Below are 20243 nucleotides of genomic sequence, written 5' to 3' on the forward strand. Positions count from 1 at the left end.
GAGCATGAACTGCTGATGAATGTTGACACATTGTATTCAGTGATAAATCACAGTTCAGCATTACCCAGAATGACTTATCATTATCAAGTTTGGTGATGACGTGTGAGGGTGGTCCCATTCTTCCAGTGTTTTTAGAGCCACATAGGTGATACTCCTGGCATTATGATGTGGGGAACTTTGGATATGATGTCAGTTCACAAATAGTAGTGATTGTAGGAACTCTAATGGGATAGTAGTATGTCATAGACAACATGTATCTTTATGTGCTATGTTTCATTCAACAATACTGTGGCACCTTGTTACAGCAGGACACAGCTTCTCCACACATGGCACATCATATCTCAATGATTGTGTGTGTGATGCTGAAGTACTTCCATGATCAGCAACATCCCCAAATATTTTTCAAGTAAAACATGCGTGGGTCTAGTTTGGACGTAAACTTCATCTCATTGCCAGCATCCAGGATAGCAATATCCATTTCAGGAGAGGACACAGTGGGTTAATGACACCATTCCCAACCGAACCAGTGCATGCATAAAGGCCAAAAGGGGTGCAACATCATGCTGATAAATTGGCTCATACTGTCAAGTTCTTTATAAATTTGACTTAGCTGTGTAATCACTAAAATAACATCACATAGCCTTTCAACCCAAAATGTTTCATTTGCTTGCTCCATCCCTTCTGGGCACTTTTTTTTTTCTTTCTTTCCAGACAATGTAGCTACAACGTAGGAACAAGATGAAGGGAAAAAGTTAGCAATTTGATTTATTAATGTAAAACCAAAAATGCAGAAGTGCTCCAAATATTGAAGGAAGGTAGAAAATTATATTTACATAAAACAACAGAACATGATATCATGTTAGTGAATGATAATAAACACTGCAGTGTAGAAATGATCACATATCAGTATTCTACTACTGTTACAGGTTCTAGTATCTATGCTAGAAGAAATCAATTTCATGAAGATGATGCAGGCAACAGATATACAGAAATGTTGTACAAACCTTCTCCAAATATTTCAAAAATTAATTAATGTCTCAAGGAAACTGAGAGAACAGGTAATGCAACCTCATACAACTGCAATTTTTATTACAATCTAGAGCATATTTCACAGTTGCTGTCCAAAAGATTTATTCTCATTGACATTATGCAATGTGTTGTGATTTGGATTATATTGTGTCTTTCATTGTCCTTAGCAAAGTTAAACATTTTTTACTTTTAACACTGTTGGTGCCAGCATGCTAGAATGAAAGTTAACTTGTAGGATTGACTCATCCTAGGCAATGAAAATGCATGATTTGTACAGTGCCAGTATTAGTATTCTTAAATACCTCTCAGTAAAATTTTTCTGATTCAGTATGTAACTGTCCTTCACAATTTTTCTTAGCCGCTGTGAATATGAAATATTTTTGACAAATCTGATATTTTTATTTGTATCATGTTCTTTTTTTAAAAAGCTAAACAATGTTTTTCAACTTTTAACAGTTTTTCATTGCTTCCTACAAAACTATTCATGAATGCAGTTGTTTCAACTGATAATATTAATACAGTAAATTCAGTATATGGCTACTTTATGTCTTGATGTGTGGGACACTTCTGTTCTGAACTACCAATGTTGGTAAATAACAACAAAAAGATATTACCATCTGTTGATGAAACAAGTTGGCTAATATCAAAGGTTCAACCCCAACTGTGGGTTACAACTGAAATGAAAAGTAAGCAAATATTTCACAGCAAACTGTCCAATTTTACATAATTTAAAAACATATTTTATACTGCTGCCACAATAAATAAAACCATTTTTAAAATGTTTATTAGAGGATTTTAAATTGGCAGGACTCCTCATCTCAAATTCCTGAGAACCTAAATGGATAATCAGCTGAAATGTAGTGATGATATTATGAAAAGGAAAGTTGCTACTCACCATATAGCAGAGATGCTGAGACACAGATACGTCAACAAGAAGACTGTCACAAATAAGCTTTTAGCCAACAAGGGCTTTGTTAAAAAGAGATGATACACACACACACACACACACACACACACACACACACTACTCTCTCGTGCAAATGGACACACACATGACTGCATTCTGTGGCAGCTGAAACCATAATGCAATCAGCAGCAGCAGTGCATGATGCAAATGGCACAGGGTGGTGGTAAGGAAGAAGCTGGGGTGGGGAGAGGGAATGATAGTAGGTTAGGAGTGGGGGGAGTGCAAGGGGACAAGGTGGAGAGAGGGTAGGGCAGTTAGGTGCTATTGGGAGGTTAGACGAAGGGCAGGGAAGAAGTGAGTGGGAGGGGGTTAGTGGAAAGGAGTGAAGTAAAAAGACTAGATATGTTGGTGGAATGAGGGCTGTGTAGTGCTAGAATGGGAACAGGTATGGGCGGGGTAAGAAATGTTGTACAAACCTTCTCCAAATATTTCAAAAATTAATTAATGTCTCAAGGAAACTGAGAGAACAGGTAATGCAACCTCATACAACTGCAATTTTTATTACAATCTAGAGCATATTTCACAGTTGCTGTCCAAAAGATTTATTCTCATTGACATTATGCAATGTGTTGTGATTTGGATTATATTGTGTCTTTCATTGTCCTTAGCAAAGTTAAACATTTTTTACTTTTAACACTGTTGGTGCCAGCATGCTAGAATGAAAGTTAACTTGTAGGATTGACTCATCCTAGGCAATGAAAATGCATGATTTGTACAGTGCCAGTATTAGTATTCTTAAATACCTCTCAGTAAAATTTTTCTGATTCAGTATGTAACTGTCCTTCACAATTTTTCTTAGCCGCTGTGAATATGAAATATTTTTGACAAATCTGATATTTTTATTTGTATCATGTTCTTTTTTTAAAAAGCTAAACAATGTTTTTCAACTTTTAACAGTTTTTCATTGCTTCCTACAAAACTATTCATGAATGCAGTTGTTTCAACTGATAATATTAATACAGTAAATTCAGTATATGGCTACTTTATGTCTTGATGTGTGGGACACTTCTGTTCTGAACTACCAATGTTGGTAAATAACAACAAAAAGATATTACCATCTGTTGATGAAACAAGTTGGCTAATATCAAAGGTTCAACCCCAACTGTGGGTTACAACTGAAATGAAAAGTAAGCAAATATTTCACAGCAAACTGTCCAATTTTACATAATTTAAAAACATATTTTATACTGCTGCCACAATAAATAAAACCATTTTTAAAATGTTTATTAGAGGATTTTAAATTGGCAGGACTCCTCATCTCAAATTCCTGAGAACCTAAATGGATAATCAGCTGAAATGTAGTGATGATATTATGAAAAGGAAAGTTGCTACTCACCATATAGCAGAGATGCTGAGACACAGATACGTCAACAAGAAGACTGTCACAAATAAGCTTTTAGCCAACAAGGGCTTTGTTAAAAAGAGATGATACACACACACACACACACACACACACACACACACACACACACACACACACACACACACACACACACACTACTCTCTCGTGCAAATGGACACACACATGACTGCATTCTGTGGCAGCTGAAACCATAATGCAATCAGCAGCAGCAGTGCATGATGCAAATGGCACAGGGTGGTGGTAAGGAAGAAGCTGGGGTGGGGAGAGGGAATGATAGTAGGTTAGGAGTGGGGGGAGTGCAAGGGGACAAGGTGGAGAGAGGGTAGGGCAGTTAGGTGCTATTGGGAGGTTAGACGAAGGGCAGGGAAGAAGTGAGTGGGAGGGGGTTAGTGGAAAGGAGTGAAGTAAAAAGACTAGATATGTTGGTGGAATGAGGGCTGTGTAGTGCTAGAATGGGAACAGGTATGGGCGGGGTAAGTGAGGACAATGACTAATGAAGGTTGAGGCCAGGAGGGTTATGGGAACGTAGGATATATTACAGTCAGAGTTCCCACCTGCACTATTCAGAAAAGCTGGTGTTGCTGGGAAGAATCAATGTAGCACAGGCTGTGAGGCAATCATTGAAATGAAGGATGTCGTCATGGGCAGCATGCTCAGCTGCAGGGTGGTCCAGTTGTTTCTTGGCCACAGTTTGTCAGTGGCCATTTATGTGGAAAGACAGCTTGTTGGTTGTCATGCCCACATAGAATGCAGCACAGTGGTTGCAGTGTAGCTTGTAGATCACATGATGGTTTTCATAGTCAGCCCTGCCTTTGATGGGATAGGTGATATTTGTGACTGGATTGGAGCAGGTGGTGGTAGGAGAATGTATGGGACTAGCATCTAGGTCTATTACAGGAATATGAGCCATGTGGTAAGGGGTTGTGTAGGGGTGGAAAAGTACATATTGTGGAGGTTTGGTAAATGACAGAATAGCACTATGTGAGTGGTGGGAAGGATAGTGGGCAGGACATTTCTCATTTCAGGGCACAAAGAGAGAGAGTGGAAACCCTGGTGAGGAATGTAATTCATTTTCTCCAGTGTTGATTTCTGGAGGAATGTGGATAGGGAGTCCTCAACCTCAATCCAGATCGCAAAGATGTCATCAATGAATCTGAACCAGGTGAGGGGTTTAGGATTCTGGGTGTTTAGGAAGGATTCCTCTATGAAGTTGGCATAGGATGGTGCCACATAGGGGTCCATGCTGTACCCCAGATTTGTTTGTAGGTGATGCCTCCACAGGAGAAATAATTGTGAGTGAGGATATAGTTGGTCATGGCACCTAGGAAGGCAGTTGTTGGTTTGCATTCAGTCGGGCATTCGGAAAGAGTAATGTTCAATGGCAGTGAGGCCATGGGCATTAGGGACATTAGTGTAAATGGAGGTGGTATTAGTAGTGATGAGTAGGGCACTGTGTGGTGATGGGGCAGGAACTGTACAGAGTCAGTGGAGGACATTGTTGGTATATTTTATATAGGAGGGTAGGTTCCAGGTAATAGGTTGAAGATTTTGGTCTACAAGAGCAGAGATTCTCTCAGTCAGGTTACAGTAACCAGCCACAATGGGGCATCCTGAGTGGTTGGGTTTATGGACTTAAGGAAGCATGCAGATTGCAGGAGGGTGTAGAGTAGTAGGGATGAGCAGAGAGATGGACCCCGGGGAGAGTGTTCTGGAATGGATTTAGGATTTTTAGGAGTGACTGGAGAGCCTGCTGGACTTCTGGAATGAGGTCACTGTGGCAAGGTTTGCAGGAGGATGTATCTGACAGTTGGTGGAGTTTTTCTGCCAGGTAATCCATGCATTTCAAAGCAACAGTGATGTAGCCTTTGTCCACAGGTAGGATTATAAGTTTGGGCTCAGTTTTTAGATGGTGGGCTGTGGGTCTTTCTGCAGATATAAGGTTAGTTTGCATGTTGAGGGGTTTGGGAAATGGTGGTGAGGGAAGGTTCGAGTTTACGAAATTCTGGGAAGTTAACAGGGGGTGAATCAGGGCAGTGGGGATATCACGGTTGGATGGAGGAATGAATTGTGTCAGGCAGGGTTCAACTGGTTGAGTCTGATTGGTATGGTTGATGGCAAAAACAAAAATGAGTCCACTGTGAGGACCTGCAGAAGGAAAGAAGGTATTTAACAAGTCCTGCAAGATTGAATTTGGGAGCGGGGCAGAAGGTGAGGCCTTTGTGAAAGACTGATATTTCTGTGGGGCTAATGCTTCTGGAGGAAAGGTTCATGAATGGGTTTGGGGGTGTTTAGGTTCTAGATTCTGTGTGGTGGTGGGACGGAGTTTTGGAGGGTGAGGTAAATGTAATATGTCTCCGAAGCAGGATTTATCAGTTACAAGTAGACATGGGGGAGGCTTGGAGGTTGTTATAAGGGTGGTGGACAGTGCTACTCCAAAGCGGGAACAGTAAGCGAGCAGGGGTGAGATTTTTTTTTAAGGTAGCATTGTGTATGTCACTCTCATTCCTACACAAGTCCTGCTCCCAATCCCTTACCTCATGGCTCATATCCCTGTAACAGACCTAAACGCAAGACCTGTCTCATATTTCCTCCCACCACCTCCTACTCCAGTCCAGTCACAAACATCACCTATTCCATCAAAGACAGGGCTACCTGTGAAAACAGTCATCTGATCTATAAGCTAGGCTGCAACCACTGTGCTACATTCTATGTGGGCATGACAATGAACAAGTCATCTGTCCACATGAAAGGCCACCGACAAACGTGATCAAGAAACAAGTGGACCATCCTATTGCTGAGTGTGCTGCCCATGATGACATCCTTCAGTTCAATGACTGTCTCACAGCCTATGCCACATGGATCCTTCCCACCAACACCAGCTTTTCAGAACTGCACAGGTGGGTACTTTCACTGTTATATATACTATGTTCCTGTAACTCTCCCCGCCTCAACCTTTGTTAGTCACTGTCCTCAACCATTGAGCCCCTTTCCTGTTCTCATTCCAGCACTACACAGCCCTCATTCCACCAACATATCTAGTCTTTTTACTCCTCTCCTTTTCTGCTAACCCCTGTCCCCCTCTGCCCTCCTCTCCCCTGCCCTTCGTCCAATCTCCCGACTGCACCTACCTGCCCGACCCTCTCTCCGTCTTGTCCCTGCCTGATCCCCAGAAGCACTTCACTGTCCCTGACCCCTACCCTTCTATCTGTCCCCCTGCCCACCCCAGCCTCCTCAGTACCCCCATCCAATTGCCATTCCCATCATGCACTGCTGCTGTTGGTTGCAGTGTGGCTTCAGCTGCTAGAGACTGCTGTCGTGTGTGTGAGGTGCGTTTGCGTGAGAGTGTGAGTGTGTCTGTCATCTATTTCTGATAAACGTTTTGTTGGCCAAAAGCTTATTCATGACAGTCTTTTTGTTGTGCCTTTCTGTGACTCAGCATCTCTGCTATATGGTGAGTAGCTACTTTTCTTTTCATAATATTGTTACATTCCTTCCTGGATTTTCCATTGTTTGATTTTTTCCTGATGGCTTTTCTTTGATGCTAACCCAGTGCTGTTTTAGATTGTTAGTATTTTCTAATGAATTACTATCCTCCATGTCCATCCTTCTTTGTCTTCTTTCATGTCGTCTCTTGTCACCTTACAATCCGTACTGCATGCTCTACTTATCAGCCACACTATATAAACCGTTTAGTCCGTGCACATCAGATGGATGAAAGACCACACTGATTGTTAGTGCAGAATCTTATGTCCCACATTACTCCCACCTATATCGTTAATCCTGTACCTTCAGATTGATCTCTCTCCTTGCATCAATGTCCCCTAGCCAGAACCCCATCCCACATACTGTTCCTGCATTGTTCTATGGTTCATGGAATCCCCCCAAAAGGCCTTACCATCTAATTACCCATTTCTGGCTGCCACCCCTCCTTCCATAATGACCTCCATCTGTTCAAATTCCACCAAGCCTTAGTCCTCACCAACATAGTCCTGCAAAACCATATCAACCAAGCCCAAACCTCCTTGCAGTGCCTCCTCTCCATCTGCAAAATTCTCCTGCTGCGCAATCCCACATTCCCGAAAACCATAACACACATTGAAACTCTTACTCTCCAAGAACTAGAGCAACATGCACAATGCCACCTTAAAAAAACTCTCTGCCCTGCTTGCTTACTATTCCCACTTTGGAGTACCACTGTCCACCACCTCTACAACAACCTCCAAACCTCCCCATATCTGCTAATAGCTGATAAATCCTCTCTTGCACCTACTACATTTATTTACCCAACCCTCCAAAACTCCCTCCCACCAACAAACAGAACCCTGAACCTAAACACACCCGAAACACATTCATGAACCTGTGCTCCAGAAGCATTAGCTCCACAGACATATCATTCTATTATTCCAAAGGCCTCACCTTCTGCCCCACTCCCAAATTCAATCTTGCAGGACTTGTTAAAGACCTTCTCTCCTCCTCCAAGTCCCTACAGGACACACTTTTTTGCCACCAACTTTATCAATCAGACTCAACCAGACACCAATGCCGGTTACTGTACCCCCACTGAGAGAATCTCTTCTCTCGTGGACCAAAACCTTCAACCTTTTACCTGGAACCTACCTCCTATATAAAATATATCAACAATATCCTCAACCAACTCTCCACAGTTCATGTCCCTTTACCACCCAGTGTCTGTTCCTGGTAGCTGAGTGGCCAGTGTGATGGAATGTCATACCTAATGGCTTGGATTCGATTCCTGGCCGGGTCTGAGATTTTCTCCACTCAGGGACTGGGTGTTGTGTTGTCAGCTCGAAAGACTTGCACCAGGTGAATGGTCTACCTGACGGGAAGCCCTAGCCACACAGCATTTCCATTTACCATACGGTGCCCTATTTGTCAGTATTGTGGCACTTCCATTTACACTAACATCCCTAATGCCAGTGGCCTTACTCCTATTGAACAGTACCCTTTCCCAATGCCTGACTTATTCCAAACCAACAACTTCCTTTCTAGTTGCAACAACTTCCTTCCTGGTTGCCATGATCAACTATATACTCACCCACAATTACTTCTCCCATGAAGATCTGGGGTACAGCTTTGTGCATCCACATGGCACCATCCTATGCCAATCTATAAGTCAACCTCAGATTCACTGATGACATCTTTGTGATCTGGATCAGGGCTGAGGACTCCTTATCCACATTCCTCCAGAAATCAACCGCTTCTCCTCCATTTGCCTTATCTGATCCTACTCAATCCAATAAGTCACCTTCCTAGATGTTGACCACCACCTCAATGATGGTGACATCAGTACATCCTTCCATATCGAATCTACTGACCACCAGTAATACCTCCACTTCAACAGCTGCCACCCATTCCATACCAAGATGACCCTTCCATATAGCCTAGCCAGGCATGGTCATTGTATCTGCAGTGATGAACACTTCCTCTCGAAATATACCAAGGGTCCCACTGAAGCCTTCACAGATCATAATTATCCTCCCAACTTTGCAAAAAAACAAATCTCCCATGCCTTATCTTTCCAGTCTCCCACGATCTTCCAAAGTCTCACTGTCTTGCCACAGAGGAGCATTCCCCTCATAACTCTGTACCGTGAATTTCATTCTCCGCCATGTTTTCGACTTCTTCTTGTTGCGTCCTGAAATAAGAAATTTTCTGCCCACTATCCTTCCCACCCCTCCCACAGTATTATTCCATCATCCACTGTTCCTGTACAATATACACATCCATCCCTAAACAGTCCCTATTCCCAACCCCTTACCTCATGGCTCATATCCGTGTAATAACCCTAGATGCAAGGCCTGTCCCATACATTCTCCCACTCACCACCTACTCCAGTCCGGTCTCAGATGTCACCTATCCCATCAAAGAGAGGGCTACCTGTGAAATCAGTCATGTCACCTACAAGCTAAACTGCAACAACTGTGGTATATTCTTTGTGGGCATGGCAAGCAATAAGCTTGTCCGCATGAATGGTCACTGACAAACTTTGGCTAAGAAACAAGTGGACCACACTGCTGCTGAGCAAGCTACCCAACACATCATCATTCATTTCAATGATGGCCTCACAGCCTGTGCCACACGGATCCTTCCCACCAACAACAGCTTTTCTGAATAGTGCAGGTGGGAACTTTCGCTGTAATATGTCCTATGTTCCCATAAGACTCCTGGCCTCAACCTTCGTCATCTGTTCAACCCCTTCCCTGTTCCTATTCCAGCACTACACAGCCCTCATTCCACCAATGCACCCAGTCTTTTCACTTCTCTCCTTTCCCACTACCCCCCCTCCACCCCCCCCCCCCTCCCCCACCCTTTCATCTCACCCTTGCCCTTTGTCTAACCTCCCAACTGCACCTAGCTGCCCTACCCTCCCTACACCTGTTCCCTGTGCACTCCTCAGCAGTACTTCACTGTCCCCCACCCCTACCCTACTATCCCTTCCCCTCCCTGCCCCAACCTCCTTCTTTGCTCCTTCCAGCTGCCACTCCCATCATGCTCCGCTGCTGCTGGTTGCAGTGTGAATATGAGTTGCATTTGCATGAGTGCGTGTGTGTGTGTGTGTGTGTGTGTGTGTGTGTGTGTGTGTGTGTGTCGTCTATTTTGTACAAAGTCCTTGTTGGGCAAAAGTTTATTTGTGACAGTCTTTTTATGGTGCCTATCTGGAGCTCATCATCTCCACTATTCAGTGAGTAGAAATTTTCCTTCTCATAATATTGTTACATTCCGTTGTTTGAAATGTAGTGATTATATTTATTAGCTTCTCAAGAAACTCACCACTCCAGTTATACCATACATGATGAGATCCTATTCTTCTGCACAATACTTCAGTGACTGACTTGCTCATCTTCTTAAGGAGCAGTGGTTCCCAGTGAGACACATATCATGTGAAGAAAATGAATTTGTCAGATATTGAGTACAATGTGTGACTGTTAATCCAGCTAGAAGCAAGAAAAATGCCTTCATTCACACACAGACCATCATGGCATTTACCCTCAATTCTAATACATGTACTTACTGTTGATGTGGTAGACAGTGGCAGAAAGTTTTTTCAAACAAATTATTACATTCACAGCTATGATACAGGAGACACAAAGTTTTCACAAAGGTGCTACACTCTTCCCAAAAGAGTGAAGAGAGTTAAGTATTCTGGAATTAGTGTATAACAAGCTTATTCTCAGTGGGTGGCCACTGGGTTTTAATGGAACAAATGGGCACTGGATACCCATAAAGAAGTCTGGATTTTAAGGCAGGGGGCACTTCTCATCACTGGATACCATGAGGACCACCATGTTGCCAGAGCCACACCAGACAGCGAGACGACTAAGCATCAGCAGTGGCAACCACAGGTTTAAGGCTGGGCTGTGCCTGCCATCAGCACTAAGTCCTTCACAGGACTTGGTGCCCCAGCCCTGCCAACCTGTTAACCAAACCAACTGCCTCTGACACTGAACCCCTAGTGGGATTTTGAGTTACAACACCAGCTGCTGACTGACTCCTGTCTGAAGGCATCAGTTTGTACCCTGCACACTTTAGACTTTACACGCTGCCACTGTGGATGATTGTGAAGCTGAAGAGCCATTTTCTGAGTGGAGCACTGTCACAGCACAACACCTAGCGCCATTGAAGTCAATGGCCACAGCCTGTAAATGCTGTCCAGCTCAGCAACACAGGGCGCTGGCTCAGCAGCTCTGAGCAGAAGCTGCCAGCCGTTCATCAACAACAGCCAGGGACAATGAGGAGAGGTGTGGCTGCCTCATTAAACAATGTATTAAAGTCAAGAAAAGCAACTTGTAACCGTTAACAATGTTTTTCTTGCACTCCACTGCCCATCAAACACCACCCCGGCACTTCAGAATGGTGTCATGGATGCCAGTATCACTGCAGACAGCAGCAGAGGAAGTGTCACTCCTGCAGTGTATTGCCCAAGCCACATCCCACAGTATCTTTGTCTAGGTTGAGTGAGACCATTTTTTCCTTATAAGGTCATGGTTTTGGTGGTGAGATTATATGAGGGTTACCTTTGTGAAACCAGAGAAACTGACGGATTTGCCACAGTTTAGGGTTGCACAATAGGGATGAGTGGATAGTGCCTGTGTGTTGTACTGATTGTAATTCTCTTGCACTTTCTGCTCCATGTGCTGAAGTGTTTTACTGTTATCATTTTTTGCACAAGCTAGTCAACATCTAGACTTCAGGTGGCTCATGATTAGACAGAGGTAGTAGGTTGATAGAGCAATTACTCTCTGACTACCTGTTCTATATATATATTAATTTTTATTATATACCCTTGTTTTTTCTGTGTCGTAGCAGTGAGTAAAAGTGAGGCAATTTGCAAAATCTGAGTCACACAATGTCATGAAGGATGAGGTGATAAAATCATTAGTGAATCAGGTAGCTCAGGTTCAGGCAGCTGAGGTAACTTTATGTAATAGTTTGGCCGAGAAATGTGATGCAGTAGATACGTTGAAATTGAAAAATTTAGAAGTGGATCCAGCTATTGCTAACTTTGTCTCTCCCTGCTCTGATAGGGCATCTGAGAAGATTTGTAGAGGATCTCCAGGCATCAGTTGACAGGTGGTTGGTCAGATAAACAATTATTGCTGATTGCAAGTTGCATTTAGTGAGAGAGGCAAAGTTGTTTGTGAATGCACAGAAGCATTACACAATGCAGAAAGTTTTGATGAACTGAAGTGAGGTTGGAGCAGAAGTATAGAGAGTGAAACAGTGCACAATTTTTTCATGAGCAGTTGGGTATGGTTTTGAGCAGGCATAATGAGGCAGTGGAAGGCTTTGCTGATAGAATTTGGAAAAAGAATGTGCACACTTATGAACTGTCACAAAATGAGGAAGTGAACAAAGTGGTACTGCAAAAGGCCAAGCAATGTGCACTTGATGCTTTTCTGAGGCGTTTAGTACCAGAAAGGGGTGCCTAAAGGTTGTTACACTGAGGTTAGATTGGTATTGGATTTCTACAAAATTGAGAGGACAATAGAACTGAGGGACTGAAGATATGTATTGCATCAAATGTAGAGTGTTTCAGTTGTGGGCAAATGGAGCATGTGCAAAAGGCATGCCACCAGTCACAAAAAAGTGATGAGGATAGCAGGGGTTCTTTCTTATTTGGTCTTCAACCATCAGATTGGTTACTAGCAGTTCATCATGCATTTCTGTCTTTGGCCATCCTCTTGAGAATGGTATATGTGGGGCAGATGGTATCCTCCATGATCTAGTTGAAACATTCTAGTCTCAGTCTGCTTCTTCTGTTTTTCCTTTCTATTGTCCTGTTAATGATACTTCTAATGATACCATCATGTCTCAGCAGATGACTGACCGATGCATTCCTTTTGTGTTCGATTACCTTCACCAGATAAGGCTTCTCTTCCTTCACCCCGTGGAGCACCTCTTCATTTGATTTCTTGTCTACTCAGGAATTCTTGAGCATTCTCTGGTAGCACCACCTCTCAAAGGCTGTTATTTTATGTTTTTTCTGCTTCTCTGAATGTCCATGTTTCACTTCCATACAGCAGCACACTCCAATTAAGTGTCTTTGTGAGGTTTTTCCTGAGCTGTATGTGTATATAACTGGATATGAGAAGGTTTCTTCTCTTATTAAAAGCAGCTTTTGCCTGGTGGATTTGGCTTGTGATATTCTTCCTTGGTCTTGCATCTGATGTAATTTTACTACCCAGGTAGGCAAAGGATTTGACGGTCTCCAGTTGTTCATAGTTATTAGCAATTTAATGAGAATGGTTGTAAAGGAGGTGTAGGTCATTGACAGGGATACAGGGGTAGTAGTAGAGATGGTCTGGGAGTTAGGGAGGGTCTGTTAAACTTCAGAGGGAACCACAGGACTGCCAACAGGAGTTCAGGGTGAAAGTAAATTTAGAGTAAACAAATACAGAGGAGGTATGTGCCTTAATGGATGTAATAAATGGTAGAGAATGTAGAGTTTTATTGGACACAGGGGCACATGTGTCAGTGGCGTCAAGAGAGCTAGTGTGTGGGAGAAGGGATAACCCACCACAGTACAAATTGCTTTGAGCAGGGAATGATGATATATGACTATTGGGGTCAGTAATGATGAATTTTTCATTTGATACTCCTGAGTTCAGAGAGAGTGTGGAGGTGGTGTCTCATGTAAGTGATAGCTACTTAGGGTTGTACTTTCTGCATAAACATCATGTCATAACTGACATTTGACAATGTGTAGTGGAACTTAATGTGAGGAGATTCTGACTGTGGAAAGCTAATGTCAGTGTTGATCTTTCATGAGAAGCATCTGGTATATGAGACAGTTGACCATAACTGATGACATTAAGGCTTGATTAGCATGACTGTATGTCAGAAGGCACCAGGAAGTAAATGTAGATAATGTGAAGCCTTACTTACCAGTTATTGTGTTATGTATGTTGGAAATAATGAAAGATATGAAGTGTGTTGTTTAGTAAAGTGGAGGCAATAGATAATTTTGGCATTGAGGAAGTGAAGTTACTGAAAGGAACATTGTTGACCATGTTGAAGACACCAGATGAGGAAGATTGTCACACAGGCAGTATAGAATAAGGAAGGATACGGGATGCTGCTAGAGTGCATTTCATGAAAAACTGAAGCATTTGAAGGGGATAGAGAGGTTGAAGATGAAATAACAGCTACTGGAGTTTTAAGATCTGTTTTATCTGCAAGAGTAGTTACCTGCTACACCAGTCAAACTGTGCAGGATTTCGCCAAGTAACAAAGAACATTTACCAAAGACCATACAGCATACCATAGTCATTGTAAGCAATGTTAGATGAATTTACAAATCAACGGTTGGCCAACAGAGTAATGGAGGAGAGTAATAGTCCAGCGCCCAAACACATTCGTGGAATTCCAGGAATTTTTCATTTTTTTAGTTTTCAGTTAAATTTTTGTAATTTTTGCTGGTAAGAACTAATAACCTAACAAATAATTTTACTTTAGCCTGCTACTGCGGAATAATACTGCAGCAATAAAACATAAACAAGAGAACAACACAAAAATAAAACTTTACTTGCAAACAAAATGTGCCATTTACTGGAATGAAACACAGTGCACACACAAGCACGTGCTGACAGCAAAATGTGTCAAAGATCTGTCTTCAATGTTTCTTTTTCATGGGCCTCATTTTGATGAGTCTGATGTCACAACTGTTTACATTTCTAATAGGTCATGGGAAAATATTGTGAACAGTGGTTTGAGAAGCATCACTTTCAAAGCAAATTTCCTTTTATGCAAGGTGAATTATGTTACTTGTGACAATGTGCGATGAATTTCTTAAGTCATGGAGCATTAGACTCTCATTCAAAACTTATCACTGAGGACCATCCACTTCGAAAAATTTCAGTCCCAGAAGACAAGCCATTTATGCTATCATCTAAAATTTTAGGGGCACAATTGTGTTTGGCATATCTTAAAGAATACCATGTGCTAAAAAAGACCAAGTTTTTCGTATTTATTTTAATTCTTTCATAGATTACAAATCATGCAATAATGATATCAAAAAGTGTAACTATCCTTTAAAAAAGTGTGAAGCGAGTTCTTGGGGAATTTTGCCCATAATTGGCTTTACTATAGAAAAGTTGAAATGCTTGAAATGCCATGTATTCAGCCATGTCATCCATCAGATGTTCAGTGTATGGCAGTGAAGCTGGTAACCATGCTTGTGAGAAATGTTCAACTGCTGCAATTTAAGCTGTGCTATTATGGAACTGCCTTACCACGCCCTCAGGAAAAAACAGCAGAAAAACTTTTGACAACCGGTATTATGTGTGAAAGTTTGCTTTTCTTGTAGCTATGCTGAATGTATATTAATGTAAACTATTAAATTTTCTTATTTATGTGATCACATTACTTAACAATGATTTTGCTGTTGGTTGACTACATCATGTGTCCTATGCTCTGAATATCTGCTGTCATCAGCTGGCAAGATCACGTGACATGAGCTGCAAGTGGCTGACAAAAGTGCATCATGATCTTGATTTTATTGTTTCGGAAGCTATTGTGCTGTATTCCTGTTGCTGGAATTGATGGAATTGCTGTTTATACTTTCATATTATAAAAATATGCAGTGTAAATGTCACCATGCATCAAAGATCTTTCCAAAATACGTTGTTCTTTGATGTGTTTCATTTGCTGAAGTGCCAGGCAGTTCTATGCCGGAATATAATACCTTCACCATTTAAAGGATTGCTACATTTTACAGCTCCAAGGGAAAGTATATTGTCACTTAACATGGAAAAAATGTACTTTCACCAGGGATATAATGTATTTTCATCTGGGAAAAAGTATATTTTTAACTGGGAAATCTGGGAAAAATCCAGAATTTTTTTGTTCTTTTCCTTGTGTGCATCCTGTATAAGGTAAAAAATTCAAAGCAGTAACAGACCATGCTGCTTCAAAGTGGTTACTAGGTTTTAAGGATCCATCCACTAGAATGAAGAGATGGGCATTGAAAATTAATGAATTTGAGTATGAAGTAATCCATGAACCTGGGAAGAAACATGAAATGGATACAGACTGAACAGAAAGATAGCACCAATACAAATGGCAGGATGCACTGATCAATGAAGAGCAATAAAGCAAGCAGCAGTTCAGTGAATATGATGGTTTATTGAGCAGAGAGACAAAAGTAGTTCCATGCCTGGTTGTGCCAGCAGTACTGAAAAAGGAGTTGTTAGGTGAGGTGCATGATCATGTCTTGTCTGGTCATGAGAGTGGGAGAGCAACACTGTGGGAGGGGGGCGGGGATAGAAAGAGTGATGTGGATTGATATGTTGTAAGTTGTATAGAGTGTATGCACCATGCAGATTTGAACTGGAAACAGGTACTACCTCAGAGGTTGCCAGAGGCTACAGAAGCATTCAGTTTTATTGTGGTGGACATATTAGGACCTTACAACTAGATGCCAGTGGGTATCATTTTGTGCTGACCATAATAGATCATTTTTCTGTTGGGCCGTACTATCCGAAAGCTTTATTTGTGACAGTGTTTTTGTTGTGCCTATCTGTGACTCAGCATCTCTGCTATATGGTGATTGGCAGCTTTCCTTTTCATAATATTGTTACATTCCATCCTGGATTTTCCATTGTTTGATTTTTCTCATTCTGTAGAGATGGTGCCAATGTTAAACAAACAGGCTATTAAAATCAAATGAGAGTTGGTGAACAGATGGATACTGAAGCTCCAGGTGCCAGAGACAACAGTTACTGACTAGGGGATAAATTTCTTGTCAGACCTGATAAAAGAATTGTGTTAGTTACTAAGACTGTAGAAACTAAAAACAAGTCCACTTCATCCTCAGTCTAACAAAAAGACAAATAGGTTCATCAGATGATTGGGAAAATGCTGTGTTATTACATGAATGTACCCCATTCAGATTGGGATAAATATTTAGGCTTTGTGCTGAGTGTGTATAGATCCAAGGTACACACTTGCAAAGGGCTGTATTGGAAGTAGATGCCATCACCACTTGAGATGATTAGACAAAAGTCAGGTAGGAATGGTGAGTCAGTCTGAGAATTCATTCGAAAAGTGAGGAAAGTTTGGAGAAGGGTCCAGCTAACAAACATGAAAGATGTCGAAAAAACAAGAAGATGGAGTGAAGTGAGTGGGAATGTTGCTGCAGTACAGAGTGGGTCAATGGTTGGTATTATCCAGTCCCTACACTTCGAAGGGAAAAATGAAGAAGTTTTTAATATGGCACCGGGCCCATATCAGAGTGAGACTACTTCACCAATAAATATCAAGCTTCAGTAATTGCGCATGATGGCCATTTATGAACATTTATGAGTGGGCCAGAAGTGATTCCCCAGAAAGTGGGAAGGAAACAAAGAAGGAACCATGGAAGAAGAAACCATGGAAGAAGAAACCAAGGGATTGTCAAAGAGTTGAGGAGGTCCAGATTCCTCAAGTGCAGTATGTGCTAATGCCTAGAAAGTAATCATTATGTATTGTCTTTTGTGATTTTTTTGTTTTCGTTTGTGTATATATGTGTGGTTGACATTTTTGTAGTTAAGAGAGTGTGCTAGTCAGGGGCCCAACTTTGGGGGTGCTCCAGTGCTTGCTCATCATCCAAGGGGGTTACTTGCTCATCATCAAAGGGGGGTAATGGGGAAAATTTCAGAGCTGTCAGTTAAGCCAATGTTGACATCACGCTCTTGCGTTGGCCCATGGAAGCATGGCCTATCATTTCTCATCCCTCTAAAAAGAATCTGACAAGGCCTCAGTGTAGCTCTTTTGCGAAAATGTGATGAAAGATTTTGAATGTTCCTCCAAACAGACAATGGCTGGCAGAGATTTACTCCACATGTGTTGCATCAATAGATGTTCAAATATTCACTCATTCAGTATCATTCCTTATGGAGCAGTAATGCTTTTTTCCATAATAAAATATCATTTACAGTTACAAATTTTTGTGTTTATTTCTTTATTGTAGTTGATTTGTGTTATTGATAATTTTTTTATGTCATCAGTAAAGGAAAATGATTTGCCCACTACATATGTAGATACTGTTTATGATGGTTCTGATTCAGTTCCTGTATTGATTGAAACAAATAAAACAGGTCATGTTGGTGGTGACTGTTCCTTTCAAAAATAGTGGAAAAAGAAATATAAGTGGATGTTATATGATGAGAAGTGTAGTAAAGTGTTCTGTTCTGTATGTAAGGAAATGAATTGCTCTAGTGAGCCTTTTGTGAAGAAACCCAGATGAAGATGTGATAAAAGAAATAATTGAAATCAGTTTTTCTCCTTGGAAAAAAAGTGTTAGAAAGGTTTTATTGTCATGAAAAGTTAAATTATCCTATGTCTTGCTGTAGCAGGAAAAGTGAATTTAATGAAGGCGTGAACATGCAGTGTTCAATGTCTTGTGTAGAGGAGGGAGAAATTGGTTATGTAAGAGTAGCTCTGTTGAGAATATTATTTACACAGCATTGTCTGATGGTACAGGGGTCACCAATCCGTGGTCACACAGATGAAAATTCTAATTATAATGAATTGTTATAGTTAGTTTCTGAAGATAACTCCAATCTGTCCTCTAGACTTTGGGATTCAAAATACCAATGGCTTTCACGTGATATAACAAATTAAGTAGGGTTCATTATGGCCAACGAAGCCTTACACAATTTGATAAAGTTTATAAAATATTCCCAATACAATTCGATAATTGTGGGTAAAACTAGTGACCTATCTCAGCATGAGCAAATTTTGATTTGTTTTCATTGTGTCAATGATGATAATTTTCAAATTAATAATTTTTTTGGTTTTTATAGTAAATGAAAGTTGACAATTTTAATGGATGTTCTCAGTTATTTTTCTGTAGATATCAAATCAAGCAGAGGTATTGCAACTGATGGAGCTGCAGACATGACCAGCACTTTTTATGGGTTTCAAGGAGTTCTGCACTTTCACTGCTTGGCCTATTCTTTGAAACTTGTGACCCAAGTGGCAATGCAAAATGAGACCATGGTGAGAGAATATCTATCAAATGTGAACAAAATGACCAATTATTTATGTGGGTCCTCAAACTGACTTGCAATCTTTGGCTATTCCCAAACTGTCCACAGTACTACCTTTATTCATCGTGTAGCTGTATGGCCTCTTTGCCCTGTCAGGTGGTGGTGTAGAATACGTTTATTGAAAACTATTTTCCAGAATTAGGAACAGTTACTTTTTACCTCGAGGAACTTGAACTCAAAAATCTGTTGCTGGTCCTAAAGCTAAATGTTTCTTAAATTTTCTGTGTTCTTTTGAATTTATCTTTGTCATTATATAACATTACCACCTGTAATTAAGTGAAACTGACTTTATATTCTTAATGAGATAATCAAGAGCATTAATGGTTATGTAAAATTACTTATTGGAACTATGTTTTTGGCTGTAGCTGAATAAGAAAGAGCTTGTATTAACTTCCATTTACTTCAAAACTGAAAAACAGCTATGGTCCACGGGTAGCTTGGAAGCAATTCTTTTGGTATTTTACTGACTGTGAAAAGAAAAGGAGTTTCCTTTGGTAATAATCGCACGTAGAAAAGTTACTTGTAGTTTCTGATTTATGTAATATGCAAATAATAATTACATGCAAAAAGGTTGAAATAATTGTGAACCAAAGAAAAAGCTTTCGTATTTAGTTATATTACTTTCACTGATTGAAAACATTTTTTTCTTTTTAACTAAAATGAAAGTGACTTTTCAAATGATGTAGCCTAATCATAATGAAAAAGATATTTTTTTTTACTTTTAATGAATATTCAGTCTACTGAGACTGACATTAAACAGTACAGCACAGCAACATTGATCAAAAAAGATCTAATAGCTAGAGAGACCTAACTGCAGGAAAGTTCTAGTTGCAAGACAGGTCTAATTGGAAGAGAGCTTTTTTTTCATTGGTCCATTGTATTTATAATTGTTTGATAGACACTAACATCTTTGTCATTCAGAAGGGATATTTAATGATTGCACAGTTCACATATTGCTGTCTTTCAAAGATGATAAATTGTCAATATATTAAATATTTTATTAGACATTCTTGATGCCGTAATTAAGTAGATATTCATCTTAACAAAGGTGAGGGGGGAATCTTTACATATGGCTGTGACACCACAACTACACTTCTCCAGGGTTGCCACATGTTCTGGAACTCAGGGAAATCAGGAAATATTAGGGAATTTAAAATGTGTCAGGGAAATCAGGGAAACATCATGGAAATTTGAAAATGAAAACACTGGAAAAATCTCATTTTTGTCTCAGTAAATGAAGTGCTTTGTTTACTGAGATGTCGTGCATTGTCGCTGGCTGGGCGCATCTGAGTACATAAGCCACTTCCCTTCTCCCTGGCTCAAATGGCTCTGA

General features: G+C 40.7%; 1 protein-coding gene across 2 annotated transcripts in view; it reads left to right on the forward strand.

The window, feature by feature from the left end:
• Nucleotides 1–715: 715 nt before the first annotated feature.
• Nucleotides 716–20243, forward strand: part of LOC126415219 (uncharacterized) — a 189393-nt gene continuing 169865 nt past the window's right edge. For both annotated transcript variants that reach the window (XM_050083415.1, XM_050083414.1), the window contains exons 1-2: nucleotides 716–815; nucleotides 927–1058. In XM_050083415.1, coding sequence (XP_049939372.1) covers nucleotides 939–1058 — 120 coding nt within the window. In that variant the 5' untranslated portion in view covers nucleotides 716–815; nucleotides 927–938. The remainder of the gene's footprint in view (nucleotides 816–926; nucleotides 1059–20243) is intronic.

This window comes from Schistocerca serialis, chromosome 1 (assembly GCF_023864345.2).
Source record: "Schistocerca serialis cubense isolate TAMUIC-IGC-003099 chromosome 1, iqSchSeri2.2, whole genome shotgun sequence".
Lineage (NCBI taxonomy): Eukaryota > Metazoa > Arthropoda > Insecta > Orthoptera > Acrididae > Schistocerca > Schistocerca serialis.